This window comes from Danio rerio, chromosome 4 (assembly GCF_049306965.1).
Source record: "Danio rerio strain Tuebingen ecotype United States chromosome 4, GRCz12tu, whole genome shotgun sequence".
NCBI lineage: Eukaryota > Metazoa > Chordata > Actinopteri > Cypriniformes > Danionidae > Danio > Danio rerio.
This window is the reverse complement of record NC_133179.1, coordinates 11,981,486-11,998,580: the sequence shown is the minus strand read 5'-3', so window position 1 is coordinate 11,998,580 and position 17,095 is coordinate 11,981,486. Positions and strand designations below refer to the sequence as shown.

At 41.5% G+C, this 17,095-nt stretch overlaps 1 protein-coding gene across 20 annotated transcripts in view; it reads right to left on the bottom strand.

Moving 5' to 3' along the window:
• The window catches only part of pcloa (piccolo presynaptic cytomatrix protein a), a 64,230-nt gene that overhangs the window by 20,890 nt on the left and 26,245 nt on the right, over positions 1 to 17,095 (bottom strand). For 8 of the 20 annotated variants that reach the window (XM_073947080.1, XM_073947084.1, XM_073947085.1 and 5 more), the window contains exons 4-11: positions 14,053 to 16,491; positions 9,503 to 13,733; positions 7,686 to 9,235; positions 5,094 to 7,146; positions 3,783 to 3,851; positions 2,172 to 2,260; positions 2,005 to 2,077; positions 125 to 250 (exon numbers count right to left, since the gene is read on the bottom strand). In XM_073947080.1, coding sequence (XP_073803181.1) covers positions 125 to 250; positions 2,005 to 2,077; positions 2,172 to 2,260; positions 3,783 to 3,851; positions 5,094 to 7,146; positions 7,686 to 9,235; positions 9,503 to 13,733; positions 14,053 to 16,491 — 10,630 coding nt within the window. The remainder of the gene's footprint in view (positions 1 to 124; positions 251 to 2,004; positions 2,078 to 2,171; positions 2,261 to 3,782; positions 3,852 to 5,093; positions 7,147 to 7,685; positions 9,236 to 9,502; positions 13,734 to 14,052; positions 16,492 to 17,095) is intronic. The other 12 variants (XM_073947082.1, XM_073947088.1, XM_073947089.1 and 9 more) reach the window with 5 other exon arrangements.

Below are 17,095 nucleotides of genomic sequence, written 5' to 3'. Positions count from 1 at the left end.
TGCGATTCTCTCTCTGCCTTAAAAGACAGTGAGCATCGATACACCGCTTCAGCTTAACCCAGTCAGTGAACCCACACAGGAACATGTCTTTTAAAGTGTAACCGCCTTTCATTGAGGTGCCTACCTTCCACAATCTTCCCCGTCTGTTCTGCTGCTCCTCCAGGTAATACTTTGGCCACATATGCACCGATGTCTCCATTGCTTCCCGGGACCTCTTTCCCTCCAACCACTCTAATTCCCAGTCCATTTCCTGTGGAGAAATTGTATTAAAATAAGGAGGTCAAATACCTGCACAGAGGGTGAACAAGCATGAAAAGTGGAATTATTTAGTTCAATTTGCTATATTTGTTTGATCTGTAAATTTCCTTTAATTGTCAAACACAATAACTGAAAGATTTTGGATTAAAGGGTTCAATTACTCTAACCATCAGTGATTTCAACAATTGATGTTTTAACCAGCTTAAGTACTTAACATTTTTGTACCAATAAATTTTCACGAGTTCACACACACACAGATATTTGACTGAATAGAATATGCGTGTTAGGTGTGCTGTTTGGGGAGAAGGCTCTGAGCATGGAAAAGAACTTGTGTTATTCTCCTTATCAGGATTGAGAAAGATAGAGTCTGAGCCTGGCACCAGAACGCTCCCCCCTCCCCCAGATTTAAGTAGGTATCGCGTTTAATAGTGTGGAGTTGGGGTGGTGGAGGGATGCTGAAGTCAAAAGAAAACGAAGGTATGATGTGTTTGACTTTTTATAGGGGTTTTGTCTTGAGCTGACTGGATAAAAGAATGATTGTCAATGATGACGTAGCCTTGTCAAAAACTGATCATGCTCCTCCAATATTTTTTCTATATGATTCCTAAGCATTAATGAGGAAATTATTAATATTCACTGAAGCAAAACATCTGATAACCGGACACTACAATCAACACAGAAACTCCAGTTGCCTTTAAAAGGATAGTTTACTAAGATTTATTCAATATTTACTCATTCTCAGGTGGTCCCAAACTTTTTTGAGTTTTTAAGAAAAGAAAATGCTGTAAAGAAAGCCTAAAAACCTGACTTCTACAGAAGAAAAAACAAATACTATTAAAGTCAATAGTTACAGATTTACAGCTTTTTTCTAAATATATTATTTTGTGTTCAATAGAAGAAAGAAACTCAAAAAAGTTTGCAACAAGTACTGGGGGGGGACTCTCGAATTTTCAGTTTTGAGTGAGCTATCCCTTTAAATATTGGCATTTGCAAATCTTTTCCAGGCCCACACTGCCGATTCGAAAATTACTTAAAAATTGACTAACCTTATCTATGAGTTTAATAATATACATTGTCTAATTTAGAATTATGATACACATACCCTTCCATCAGACTAATTACCTAAATTACAGTGCAACAAATCCACCAGTCACAGCGCAGTTTACTTGATATAGCCTTAATTCATTGTCTTTTTAAGGCGCTTGTTTCTTCATCAGTTTCTAATTACGAGAATAATCCAATTTGTGCATTACACGCCATTTTGAGCTTTGATGACTGATGAAACTGGAGGGATGCCAATCTGCCACATTGCTGCATAATGTCTGCCCTGTTCTAATGCTTAAAGGAACAGTGACACAACAGACAGAAGGGAATCAGCCCCACCTACGTGACATACCAAAGCATAAGAAGGGGGGCAAGACCGCTGATGTGCTGTTTGCTCAGCGGGTTTGTGTCTGTTGACATTTCGTGTGCAATGATCTGGCAAAATGAAGCGCCACAAGAGGACGCTAAAGGGGAATTGGAGAAGGGATAATGTGTTGTTTAGTAGTAGGCCTAAAATAAAACTGTGCCAATGCAATCTCAGCATGGCGAAACTAATGTTTGCATAGACATAAGCCTCGGGCATTTCTCCATGCTTGCCTGGTAGGCGAACAGATCCTCTTTTACCATGGGCAGCTGTCTGCATTGTTGGAGCGTGTCAGAATGCCAAGTAGCATAGAGTATTTGACAAGTTGCATGTCTTACCTGATACACTACGATCTTTGGGATCCCTCAGTAGTTTTATTCTTGCATGAGGAAACGGGTAGTGAAACTTTCCCTAAAGATGCATAAGCACATTCAGACAAATATTTCTTTACAATCTTTGTAATATGCTTTTGCAATAGCATTTTGCTGATTTTTATTTCAAATACCTGTCTTCTCTCCATCCCTTGTCCGTTTTCAGCGCGTCCGTCTCTCGGTTTATCAAACCAGTCGGTTTCTTCTCGACGCAGGTGGTACGCTTCAGAAAAACAGATGGAAATTAAAACGTTAAAGTCTTGCTTGCCAGTCTGTGAAAACAAACCCCTAAGGGCCCTCTGGTAATATCAGGTACTAGAAACAGCTAAGGTACGTATGTCTTATATTCAAACAATACAGAGCCATCTGGGACAGAAAAGGAAATGGTTATACAAAGTGGAGCAGTTATTCTCACATGCAAACCTTAAAAAACCCTGAGGACTCAATTCTTTATTTTTTTTTTACAAAAAAAAAAAAAAAAAAAACTAAAACAATTTGATCTTATACAAAATTTCTCTGGCCCAGCTTTGGCCCATACAATCAAGTTTTGCGTGGCCCCCATGCCACAGTGAATTACAGGGCATGACTGGACCAAGTCTGGCTTCCAGACAAGGGCCAAACATGGACTATATCTGGGTCAAGTCACACCCAAGTTAATTATAACTTATAACTGGGCCAGGTAGGTTGGTGTGCCATGATTGCAATGAAATTGATAAACCCTTTAGGCACACTATAGGCGTGCTTTTTCTCAAATCGACCACATTGGTAGAATTTTTTTCTTGGGTCATGACAGGCCAAACTTAGGCCCACATATCAATTTTTAACATTGGGGCCAAATACTATATTTTACATCTGGCCCAAAGCTTATGTGCCACCTTAAAGATGGTGCCACCTTTGCCAAACCCAGGCCATGTTTGGCCCACATATTGTAAGCCAGTGCCGGATGAATGCCCGCTGTGCTCTGGGCCAGAATTCTTTACTACAAGGGTACTATACAGATCTCCAAACATCTAAAGTTCTTTTTATAAATAAAAAAGGATTAATGACAAACAGGCATTGGAAATATCATGGTATACAACTTTACATTGGTGTAGAGTTTTTTGGACAATGTAGAAAGGTTATATATCATTCATTTCTTGAGAAGACTCAAAGGCAACTTCAGATGTATTTCATTATGGATTAGTGCATAATCGGCCTCATGTCATCATCAAGAGGAATGAACATTTAACAGACAATTTTAGTATTTACAGACCTGACATTGAGATGTAAAATGATATGAAAGATGTATTATTATTCCTGCTACTTTTGTTGTAACGAAGAGTTCTACGTATTTGTGGTAATATTTCAAGCTTTATGAGTGCAATCAGATTCATCAGGAAGTCAGTACTTCAGAATAGATTGACTTGATATGCAAAACTATTACTAGCTTTATACGAATGATGATTTGTCCACCAAATAGGCTGAAATAGTAGGAGCTTAAAATAAGCAAATGATGGTTATTTTTAGAAAGAAAGGAGTGTGAAATTCCAATTTAATCACAGATGCAAGAGCTGCATTCACTAACACAGCATTACATTAGTGTGCAAATTCATCATAGTTCTTGCAACATGTTGTTATGGAGATGAATTTGCGGTCGATTTGGTTGCCTAACAGCTCATGGGTGATTGGCAGGTGGGTGGTCATGGTAGCGGAGGTGTGGGGGAGACGGGAGAGACGTGCAGGAGTCTAAGGTGGTTATACTCTACCGTTTGTGACATTCTCATGTGAGTTTCCTGGATCGTCTCTGCTCAAACCCACCAGGGATTCACTTAGTGCTGCAACCAAGGCAAATGCATTTACTTCCAGATGGAACATATGATGAACAACACATCATATGCTGTTAAATGTATGGGGTTACTTTAAACATAAATGAACAAAAAATACATGTTAAATGTTTTGGGTTTGAGCTCCAGATTTAGTGGTGATGTCATTCTTGAACTCTAAACTGCCTAAAAATTACAACATTCATATTTTGTAACATGTAGTGCAGTTAATGGAACTTCATGCACTTTGCATGAAGGGGCATGCAATAATATAAGCAACTATGTTGTCAATCTTAAAATATCTACCGTCATATTTTCATGACAGATTAACACACCAAAAAAAAAATGTAAACAAAGCTAAGAAAAAGCACTTTCTATTTGAAGGCATTTATTAGTTCTTGAATGAAAAGAAAGCAGATGAAACGTGCAGGAAAATGAAAGAGTTTATTTAAAACAGACAGAAAAAGGCATGCAAACCACTTGTTCTATTTATTAATTGAACATCAAATATGCAAACACAAACTGGCATGTTAATAATTACTCACGCTATTCTAGCAACATGCATGAAAAATATCATCAATCATTAAGAGATAGACCTTTATATGGGCTATGACATGCTATTAATAGGAAATAAAAACATTTCTACAGAAGGAAACTGAAACTTAATTTAATAAATTTAAGAATGAATGCCTGACCTTAAACAGAGCAGTGTAGTAACATTACGACTTGATGAATAATGCTGAGACTTTGCTAGAAGGCACTTTAAGATAACTAAATAGATAACTAATCAGAAACACATGCAGATCTACTCTTTACAAGCACCTTAACTAGAATTTTTAAGGCTATTTCTGTGCTACTGACAAGAGAGATTTATAATAGGTCCCACTAGTGTAAGTGCAAATTTTCTTTTTTAATCCCATTCAGACAACACACGGAGAAAATGAAAGCATGCACTAGACATATACACAAAGAAACAGAAGGATAGCCTGTGAAGAAATCCCATGCAAACATATTAACTATGATACTATACGGTAGAAGTTTGATTATGAAGACAACTGTGACATTGTGATTGCTTCCATTTTTAAGCAAAGAATAAGCAAGCTCAGACAAGACAGAAAGCAAATGTATTCAGAAAACCAATGCCTTCATATAGACTAGAAGAAGCACTTGCAAGATGAAACACAGATAAGTAAAAAACTGAGACTGTGTATGTAGAATCTCTCCAAGAGGACAGTTTGTGGACAAACAAATTACCTTCACTATCAGACATGGTGCCCTGCAGATCATCCATTAGCACATAGCCACGTCCTCTTGAAGGATCTTCTCTGAGATGTTGCTGTTGAGATTCTTGTAGAGACATGCATGATCCAAACTGATCACGAGAGTCTGCAGATATGGGTGGGAGTGGACCTGCAGATGCCCGTGCCATACCCATTGGCTGACCAACTGGACTCAGTGGGCTCTCTTCCTCTGAATTCTGTGCCACGATAGGAATACGTCCACGCCCACTTTGTACAATAGGGAGGCTTGTAGGTTTTGACCTGCCCGAGGGAGTCTGGAATGCTGAGGTCTCAGAAGAGGCTTCACCTTCTGCTTTGAGCCTTAGAGAGGAACTTGAGAGGTCTCGTTTAATGGACAAGTCAAGCCCATATACGGATGAGGGTCTAGAAGAAGGACGAGACCTGCTTCCACTAGGATAAGAAGAGTCTTCTCCTAAAGATGACCTCATTCCTGGGCTCAGATTCAGGCTTTGACCCAGATTGAGTGAACCTGCCAAATTGGCCCCAAGTGTGGAACCCAGGTATTTCTGTTGTTCGGCAATATTTTTCCGTAACCCAAAGGTGATCTCATCCTGCATAAGTCTGCTTGACCTGGGAGAAGAGCTACTGGACCCAAGATAACTACTATAGTCTGTTTCTAGACCCCTGCTATCCTGCATTGAGGAGTACTTGCCAATGTTGCTGGTGTTTTTGTGTTTCTGGTAAAGCATAGATGTTGGGAGTTGCTTGGCAGCCTGCTTCTCTAAGGTCAGTCTACTAATACTATACTTCTCGGTTTTAGGGTAGGCCCTGTAGCCTCCACTAGACACCCCAGTGCTGGGGGTATAGTGATGTGAAAGTCCAGCAAGCTGCTCTAAGCTTTCAGTGCCCCCTGTGCTTCTCCTGAACTCCTGTTTCAGTTGCTGTTTTAAAAGCTTCAGTTCAAATGGCTCTTCCATTGGGTCCTCTTCATCTTGGGCCTTACCATAGGAATGGAGCCTGGAAGAGCTGCCCAGGTAGTCTGAACTGACATCTGCAGCAGCATGTCTCAGAAGACGCTCTGCTTTGGCCAGTTCCCTTTCAGCAATGCCATAGCTGGTGGATGAAAGGCTACCAGTGCTTTTGGCAAGTTCTGCTGCATCTTCTAAAAGCATGTAGCTTCTTGGTGTTTGATGTTGATCTAGGTCTGAATAGAAGGAGTCAGCAGATACATTGGACATTGGACTGACTGCCATGCTGCCAGCACGGTCTTCTAAGCTATGCAAGTCAAGGTGGTTGCTGTATTTTCCTCCCAAGTAAGATGAGGTGTCATAGCTAGATGCAATTTTTGTAGAATCTAATTCAGAGAGGAGAGCAGCTTGTTGTCTGGCTTTCTGCTGGAGCAAGAGCATTTGGTGGTAGCTCTGTTGTTGTGAGGCAGTCAGAGACGGAACAGAAGAGTAGATAGACTGGGATTGGTATGGTGACTGAGGCTGGTACAGGGACTGCTGGTACTGAGAGTACTGGTACTGGGAATATTTTCCATACTGGTCATGCTTGGTCTGTGGAGGAACAAACTCATCAAGTTCTGACTGGGGTGCAGTTCGTGGTCTCTCAAGCCCATGTCCACCGATATCCTCTCCACCTCTAGTCTCACGAATGTTACTCACCTCACTGTCAGACATGTAGTCACGGTCTTCTGCAACACTCTGCAGATAGGCCCTTTCCCTTTTCTCCCTTTCTTTGAGCAATGCATCCTTTCGTCGGTTAATGCCCATCTCCAGGTATCGCAGCTTGGCATCAATCTCCTTTTCTTCCTCATCCAGTTCAGCTTGCTTTTTACGCAGTTTGGAAGACTCCCTTTCAACCAGATCTAGCTCACGGTCTATGTCCTGTAGGATTTTTGCTCGTGCCATGTTAGTGCTCCGGCAAAGACGGCGACGAGCTGAACCAGTGCTGTAGGCTGCTTGACCAGCATTTGCTGCTTCTTCCTCTGAAGGTGGGTTAGGGAGGGTTCTCTTAACTTTCTTTTGGGTGCCAGATGGAGTTCCACTTGGAGATCCCTTTGCCTTAAAGGACAAGTAAAAGAGCAACATCAGTGTTACAAAACACTATGCATGTCAAATAAAACAACTGATCAGCAATTAAGAACAAAAGTAGTACATTAAAAGCTTTAATTGTGAAGTCATAGAAGCCCTTTAAAAATGACAAACCAACACCCAAGCTCTCCACTTTGATTAAAAATAAAACTGCATGGCCAAAAATAAGTCTCTTGAGGATTTTGTTTACTCCTGACAGGCATGCATTGAGGATAAAAAACAAACACGGTGCTGCTGCAATGCCTTCATAGGGCATTCAACAAGCACAGAAAAGAATAAAAGACAGTGAGTATGCCAATGCAACTGAGGCCTAGAGCAACATTAAAAAACAAGAAAATAATATGGCAGTACTACAATTACTTAAAATCAATAAGAGCTAAACAACAGTATGAATATATACAAAAAATAAATACCAAACTATTTAAAAGTGTTGAAAGAGATTGAAAAAGATTTAATCCACGAAAAGCAATTTTCCAACATTTAAAATGTACTATATCAAGTATACTCACAGAGTAACTCTCAGAATACTGGAAATTTGCTGCTGCCCTCTCTTCTGCAGTTGGACTCATGGGTTTGGGGTCAGACATTGACCTCTGTATGACCTTGGGAGCCCTAGGACTTGTTGGTGGACCTTTGGATAAATCTGTGACAGAACGTATTCTCTGTGGGCTTGTTTCACCAAGGGGTTTCTCATAGGACAAATACTCAAGGGATTTACTAGGGGATACACAAGGGGAAATTGGAGAGTACAGTACTTTTGGGGATTTTGGGGGACCTGGAGCAACCTGAAGAGTGGATGCATCTGCTTTGAGGAGAGGGGATTGGCCAATATCAAGTGGAATGGGGCGTCTCTTTGGAGATGATGTTCTGTCAGAGTCAGGATAATCTACTCTGGCATCTACCTGCACAGAGTGCCCCCTTAGTGTTCCAGAGTCTGTTTGTACAGATATCTCAGTTAGGGCTTGAACTGAAACAGCACCTCTCTCAGCCATGCCATTTTTACCACCACGTGGTCTACTGCGCCTGCCTCGAGCAGGAACTTCCCACTCATCCTGGTCTTCATCATCTGTCTGTACACAGCTATCAACACTTTTCTTTGTGGTTTTCTTCTTTCTACCTGCAGTGTAGGCCTTTTCGGTATTATCCTCTTCATCAGTCTGGCAGCCACTGTCCATCTTTCTTTCTCCTGTGACAACAAGAGCCTCTGGCAAGACTTCACCTGGATACATTTGCCTGAACTTCTGTTCCTCCAACTGTTGCCTCAGCTGTTCCTGAAGTCTTTGGATCTGCTCTAACTGTTCCTGTTGCTGCGCATAAGTTTCCTTTTGCATCATTAGGTGGGCTTGTCTCTCTTCTTCTTGCTGACACAATATTTGCTGTTTCATGGCCTGAAGTTCTTCCAGCTCCTTCTGCACAAGAAGTTGCTCCTGCTCACGGAAACGCTGTATCTCCTGCCTCTCCCACTCAAGCTCTTCAGCTAAGCGCTGCTGCTTTATTTTCTCAAGCTCAAGAAACTCACGCTCCATTTGGTACTGTCCATCTCCTGGAACCATGGGTGAAGACAGAGCTTCTAAAGATGCTGCAATTGCATCAAGTGAAGCATTTGTGTATGTATCTAGTCCTGTCACTGTGGTGACTGTAGAAACCTCACCAGAGAGAGTTGAGGACAGGCCAGCCCTTGAAGCACTAGTCTCCAGATTTAAGGGTAGGTCAATTTGCCCTTCTGCTGTGGTTAAAGCAATAGTTGAAAGAAAACTATGGGATCTAGTGAGAGGCTGATTTTGCAGATTTGACAATGAAGGCATAGTGTCACTTGTATGCATGCCTGATAGAGTATTATAGGATGTGCTGAAAATAGATCCAGGCTGGGTAGTTATGGCATAGGTAGAAGGTACTGGTGCTGCTACAGAAGAATAAACAATACCATTGGAAGATCTCAGGACACTAGACACCCCATAGTTAGTTCCAACTACTGAAGTAATTCTGGCTTGTGTATACTGTGGAACTGTCATTCCAGTGCATACTCCTGTAGTTTTGCTTGAATAGTCCACAGCCTCACCTGTTGAAAGTTCATTTTGTTAGATTACAGTTCAGCACATACAAAAGTGCAAAGGCAAAAGCATGCAGGTTTCCATGCAGCATTCAAAGGATGGAAAATGAGAAAATTTATTTTGAAATGCATGCAATGACATGCAAAAACATCCAAAATGGAGGAAAATGGCATGCAAAAAACAAAACAAAAACATGCATATGAAAAATCAGCTGGGAATAAGTAAAGGTAACTCAAACTGATAACAAGAAGAAAGATCTTCAATGCCATACTGACCTCCGACAGACATTTTTCCAGATGTCAGGTCTACAGCACCTTCAGTGGCATCCTTGTAATCATAGCTATGCTTACTTTTATATAGAAAAAGACCAGCCTCTGCCAAATTTGTGTCAGACATTGAGGGTTTAATGCCACCGAGACCTCTCATACCATAAGGAGAACGATCATATTGATAATGATCATCTCTGTAGCCAAAGCGATCCTCTGGTAACGGAGCTGAGGGCTGCTGAGTAGCACAGCTGCTTGCAAAAGGAAGCTTATAGACTACATCACAGCAAACTGCTCTTCTTCCACCTGTAAGATCAACAGGTTTTCCATCATCCTCTGCAATTACAGCAGTGACCACTGCTGCAGTGGACCCATTCATTGCAACCATGGTCTGTGCAGGTTTCACTGTGGTAAGGTCAACTGCACCTGATAAGCCTGTTTCTAGGTTAGGAGGTAAAGCTGCACTAATGCCATTGTTTGCCATTGTAGGAGCTATTGTTACAGGAAGAGAGTGAGTTTTACCCATGGTTGTAGAGAGATTTATGGGTTTCTCTGGTTGACAATCCACAGGTCTGTAAATAATTTGAGACACAGGCTCAAACGATTTCGCTGTTGTAAGTTGGAGAGGCACTGATGTAGCCAGAGATGCATCACTACCGTAAGCTACAGTGGCTGTGCACGTGAGGATTGTTATGTTGTCGGTAACCACTGAAACTGAAGAAGTGTCAGTACTTAGGTTCACTACTGATGACTGCACAGCACTTTGTTGACGTCCACCACTATCAACAGCAAGAGACTGTCGCCTTGATTCAGAGGAAGACAGATCTATACCTTTCATGGATGTTACTGCATCTATTTTTGGGGTTCGGAGATCCACTACTTCACCAGGATGATAGGCATGACCATTCTGTATTTGAACTGCTTCAGGTTTAGTAGTTTCTTGAACAACAGAAATGCCAGTGGCTCTTGGCATGGGATGTGGAGGTGGTGTTCTTTCATGAACAACAGAGACTGTGGTTCTTTGGACTTCGGTGGTAACTACCTGAACACCAACATTTGGAATAACCGTTTGAGGCTGTGTTGAGGCTGAAATAGCCTCATAGACATGACTCATGCTAGAAACTACTTTCTCTGGACCACAAATTTCTTGACTTTCAATAGATTCAGTTATCCGTGTGAATGCCAGTGGTACTCTAGTTGTTTGTGACTGCTGAGTTGGTTGAGGTGGTGAAGGAGGCAGTTTTTGATGTGATTCTTGGCTAGGACTTATTGATGCTTGGGTTGTGATACCTTCTGTAGGTGAACTGGGCTGAGATGGCAAAGTAATAACAACATATGTGTCACGCAAAACTTTGCCAAACCTGGGTGATGTAGGAGACTTAAGGGGAGATGTGGTTCCTGTCCTACTCTCAGCAGAAGGACTCAAGTTAAGGACGTTGTCTGCACTGCTTGTAGTAAGTATTGTAGGTCTTGTGGGAGTGTGGGCTGTTAAGGATGGCTGAGCACCGGCCATGGGCTTGGGAGCTATGGGAGGTTTAAAACTTTCCCCTTGCTTGTGACTGAAGTTTAGGCCTGCAGGGATAGAGGACGGCTTTGGTGGTACAGGAGGGGGAACATGGGGCTTGTAGCCTTGACCTAGAGGCTGTTTTATTGGTACACTGTCTCCTGTGGTTGGCATGCCAACTGGAGTAGTTCTTGGGGGAACTTGTGGTGGAGTCTTTTTGGGATACACAGATGGTTTAGGAAGTGTTGGGGGAGGAAGGGGTGGAGGAACTGGAATTTCTTCTTTTTCCAGAGATGCAGCTCTGCGTAGTATTACAGGTTTGGGGGGAACCGGTGGAGCAGTTGATACAACACAAGGTACAGAAGATACTATATATTGTGGTACGGTGGACAATGGTGATACACTTACAACTACAGGGGCAGATTGTCCAGAAATTTCACTAGGGGCTGATGCTGAAAAAGTGTCAATTTGACTAGGGGTTGATGACTTGGACAAGTCAACAACACCTGCCTGCTCATTTCCTACATCTTTTTCTGTGGCATCTTTTGAGTCACTTGATATTACAGGTGATTTTACTTCTCTTTGTAATGACAAATCATCTGCAACTGGCTCTGAGGCAGATGTTTTCTGAGCAGCCTCATCCACAGCTGATTCTGATGCAGTCTTTGTAGTTGACACTGTAGGTTTGTCAGAATCCTGTGTTTGATCTGCAAAGTTTTCTTCACCGGATTCCTCTTCACCAGATGAGCACTGTGTCACTCTCAGATCAGGTATGGGCAGTATTCGCCGTACAGGTGTTGTATCTGTTTTCTCAACTTGAACTCCAGTTGTCCCTTGTGCCATGCCACTGAGATCAGGGCCTGCTTGAGTTGGGCTTGTTCCTGGAGTCAGCACAGCTTTTTTCTTTTTCATAAGTTCTTCATAGGCTGCCTCTGCATCTAATAAAGGCCTTCCATCCTTCCCAGACTGGCCTGTTATGCTTGATGAAACAGTCTCTTTGCTTGAAACAGTATTGACCAACTCGGTTTCAGGTTTAGGTACATCTTCCATTGGCTTATCATGCTTTAGCTCATGTTTCTTAATCATAATCTCTTTTCTTTGCATCATATCCTCATAAACCTCATCAGGAGATCTTAGAGGTTTTTTTGGTTTCTCTGACACATTAAGCTTTTCTGGCTCCTGCTCACAGGATGCATCATCAACAAGAGACTCATAGGCATAATCTTCTATTAGCATGCCCCCATACAGAGATACTTTACCAGGTGGAGATTCCTTTCCCTCATTAGTAGGAGATTTGGCTTTAAGCATAATCTCTTCATATGCCTCTTCTGCCGTTTTTAATGATTGCTTTCCCTTTTCTTTGGACTGATTATCAGCATGTTGCTCATCTGTGGGAGAATACAGCGAGACTGATGTTGGTAGCTGATAAACTTTTTGGACAGCAACAATTTTCTCGGGGAGTATCTCAAAACTCTCTGGTTCTGAATCTATGCTTGGGGAGAGGTCTGAGCAGGAAGACCTGCGGATTTCCTCCATTTCTGCCTCCTGTCTTAGCTCTTCTGTGGGAGATGCATCCTCAATTGGTGAGAGATTACTTGGAGGAGTTTTAGGCCTTTCTCTCCTTCTCTGTGCCCTTATCTCTTCTTTGTCTTTCTTTGACTTTTTTCCTGAGCCCTTTTGCTTCTCCTGTTCTCTCAGAAGCTCCTCTTCTTCTCGCAACTCCTCTTCCTCTGATGAATCCTCAATGGTAGGAAGCATCTGACCTGGCTGCCGGTGTTTTGCTTTCCTCTGCTGTTTGCCCTCACCACTGGATCGAACATGACTTGGGCTGCTGCTGTCACTGTCTTCATCAAGAGAAGACAAAGATGTTGGAGACGTTCCAGGGGTAAAACTGGATGCATGCAAACTGGAAGAGCCTTCGCCTCTTGATCTGTCATCAGGAGAGTCTGTAAGGCTCTCTGGCTCACCGTCATCTGATGTCTGGCGTACAGTTGCTGTACTGTTAAGCTCAATTGTTTTGAAATGTCGTATGCCAGCTCCACTGTCTGCTGAAGGCTGCTCTCCTTTACCTAATTCTTCAATCTTAGTTACAGAGATAATACTTTTCCGCTCAGGTTCATCTTCTGGACTGATACTCGTGCTTTTGAGAAGACGTCTTGTCTTGCCTGATTCACTTTTCTCTTTGTCATCTTTCCTTGCGTTTTTATCCATTTGTTTTTTTTCTTGATCTTTGATTTTCCGTCTGACAAGATTTTCCTCATCAGAGGGTGACGCATCCTCATCTGCACTCATCTCGATGATCTGCTTCCTTATGAAATCCTCTTCATCCATAGGACTCTCAATTTCTCCTTTATCTCCAATAGTCTTTTCTCTTTGTTCAGGTGAACGTTCTCCTTCACTACTGTCCTCAAAAGAATCTCCTTGGATATCAGTTGGAATAAGAAGTTTTTTACGCTCCTTTTTTGGAGCATTATTTGTTTGCTCTTTAGTTTCTCCATGTAGATCATCTTCTGAACTGGGTTCAGGTGACATTGGCAAAACCTCCAGTCGCCTTTTGACCTTTGGAGTTTCAGATTTTGATTCGTCTTTAGGTGATTTCTGTGCCTCTAGTATTGGAAGGACAGTGCTTTCAAGCTTGGCCAGGTCTGAAGGACTTGTGGGGCTGCTTTCTTTATCTTTCTCGCTGGGCTCCTTCAGTAGCTCATTCTCTTTTACTGGGGCGGCAGCTTCTTTATTCTGCAAAACAAGAGAAACAAATTAAAATTCAACAAATTATGATTTTAAGGCACAATAAAATACCTTGAAATAAATAAATAAGAAAAAGAACTAGACTAAAACTTTTGAATATTGCAGCTATTAAGATAATAAAGCTAAATATTCTACATCTATAAATCTATAGTATCCAACAATTGAAGTGGATCAAAACTTTTCATCAATGTTGTCCCAATTCTATTGAACAACATCCTCTCTTGTCTTAAGATAATTAAAAAAAAACTTTCTTTATCCACTTCAAATATTGACTACTGTATACCTCTACAGCTACTATTACAGTTACCTCTTCAGATTCAATTTTATTAGTCTTTATCAATGGCTGTAGAACATCATCCTGTTTCTCTTGTTCAGATGCCAACATCCCATGCTCTGATTTGTTTCTTTCCTGTTGGCTAAATGTAGAGGGTGGGGATTCTAATTCTACATCGGGTACACATTCAACTCTAGATTCTAGTTTAGATTTTGGGGTGATTTCCAGGTCAGTTACAAATGTTTGGGATTGTTGTGTTGACTGAATCTCTTCAGATGTAATTAGTGTTTTTATGTCTTCATTCTTACTGACTGGAGTGGATGAGGGAACTTCAATATTTTGGCTATTAATAGCCCCTGGCATGACAGACTGTTCTGAACCATTTTCCATTAAAGATTCTGGAATCTGGCAAATATTAATCTCTTCTGCTATTAATTTTTCTGCTATCTCAGTTATAGCTGGAGTTTGAGCTTGTTGTGTATGGTGCATCTCAATTACTGGTGGTATGTCGTCCTTTGTACAAAAAACATTGGACGAGGAGACTCCTATTTTTTGATGAGAAAGGCTACCTAGTACGTCAGACTCTTCTCGAGGCTTTTCTGTCACCCTGTCTGGAATTTCCTTCTCTTTTGGCAATAATTGTTCTACTGTCTCTGTAACATTTTTATTATTACCAGATGATAGTTCATCTTCAATGACTACTCTTTCTGTCACATTCTCTGTAATATCAGTATCTGATTCTGCTTTATTCACATGAACTTTCTCTGTTTCTGTAGTTTCCTTCTCTGGTTCAGGAGCACCCTCTTGAAGGGCTGGAGGGCATGCATCCCCATTGTTGCTCTCTTCTATGTTTTTATTAAAATTTGTCTCTTGTTCATAGAAAGTGCTTTCAGAGCTAAAATCTATTTTTTTGTTGTCAGACTCAGTCTTAAGAGTGACATTCTGGTCTGTGTTCTCAAGGATCTCTAAATCTCCACCTGTTTGATCTGGCATGCATTTTCCCAGCTCTGGTTTGCCTGCACTCATCTGTTCTTTTTCCAGTGGGTTATCCACTTTTTCCTCAAAGAGCTCTTCAGTGCATTGCTCATTTGGACTAAGTTTGCTAACATTTGCTGCACCATTTGCCAATATGTCTTCTGTGAAGTTGACCTCAGTAACTAGAGATGATGTGGGTTCATCTAACTGTGACCTGTTGTCTACATTTGTCTTATCTTCTTTTACATTTTTCTCAGAGTTTTCATCTTTTTTATCAACAGAAATGTCATTTCCCACAAGACAAGAACCTGTATTAGTGACTTCTGACTCATCCAATGGGAGTTTTGTCTCTGGCATTTGTGCAATTAGCGCTTCTGTGTCACAAACATTTAAATTATTTTGGGGTGATAGCTCCAGTAATTTGTTATCTATAATGTCCTGCTCTACAACCTCAATTTCCACAGGTTTAAGTTGATTTGTTTTATTTTCTGGTTGTTCCTGGTCAGTAATATTATGGGATAGTTGATCATCACTAGGCCCAGTTGCTGGTGCTTCGATTTGCACAGAGGCCTCAGGTTTCCTCTCTGGCACATCCCCTATGCTTCTCTGATCAGGATCAGCAGTTGCTGTCTCAATACAGATTTCATTTACAGGGTTGCTATCTTCTAAATCTACATGTGAGGGTTGTGTGAACTCGCCAGCTTGTCTATTTGTAGTCTGACTGTGTGGTTCAGTGCTTATAGGAGAGCTTGCACTAGACTCTGTAATTTCAATCTGTGTGGCTGCCTCTAATGTCTCAGTGGATTGTGGCTCTATGTCTTTTTCTTGAATAGCTTCATTGTCACTAACCAGTAGGGTCTGAGTATTATCAAATATAGGTGCTTCCTGACCGCTTCCAGGCTCCAATTCAACTGTGTTAGTGCATTCTGGCTCTTGAACTTGGCATTGTTCTGGCTCACTTTCCTCTGCCTTCTGTACCTCTGCAGGAGCTTCAGATTGTTGTAGAGCTTCAGCCTGTTCTACATCTGGCCCTTTAACATCTGCTCTCTTGTCTGAATCGCTATGTAAAGGGGGGGCATCTTCATTAACTGTATGCTCAGGTAGAGATGTTACGCCTTCAGTGTTTTCTGTCAAGGTGCCAAGTGCTTGTTCTTTGCTCTCCTCTGGTACTACCTGTGTACTCCTCGGTACAGGCTCTGCTGTAACCCCTTGTTCTGCATCTGTATTTTTGACCTCTTTAGCATCGGTTTTGGCTGAGACTGGCTCAGACTTGTCAGCTGGGGCCTGAGTTATGCTGGGCATCCGTGTAAGCCCTTTGGCAGGGATGGCAGTGGGTGCAGGAGAGGAAGGGGTGGATGATGTAGCACAGGCTGGGGAGGAGGGAGGGGTGGGTTCGTGTTTGGCAGGTAGCTTGGATGGAGAAGGTGGAGGTGGCATATCCCCAAGTTGCCCGGAAAGAGCCCTTTGGGTCTGGCAGTTTAGGCAGAGCCATTCTTTCTGTAAAAAAAGGAATAATAGGAGATTTGAAATTAAGAATTAAAGGCAGAGGAGCTAAAACATGTTTTGATCCTCTATTTCAATGATTTCCCCCCCATGTTCCACAACACATTTAACTACTAAGCTTAAAATACTTCAGCAAAATGATAACTCAATCTATTTCTGGAGTGCTCTTTAAAATTATGTAACTTAAGAGATTGTTCATTCATTATTAATAGGAATAGGATGAACTTTATCAGTTCAATGTCAGAAAAACACATTCAGCAGTTTGCAGATTTAAGTGGTTGTATGGGATGAATGCATATAGAGTAGATTTGAATGTTTGGGATGTGTTTGTCTTTCTCTTTAAGCGAATACCTATTGCTAACTGTGAAGAAAACTTGCAAAGGATGGATATGCAAAGTTGATGTTTTTGATGAGAATGCAAAGATGGTAGATGTGTCCATTTACAGGCAATTAAATCTGCTAGCAAACACTAGAAAATGCAATAAAGGGAATGCTGAGTAGTATAGCTGTTTGTGGAAACCAGCCTCCATTGCTATTGAATGACCACAAGGGAAAAAAAATTCCTTCCCCCACTTAAGCAGTGAGTGTGATTTGAACA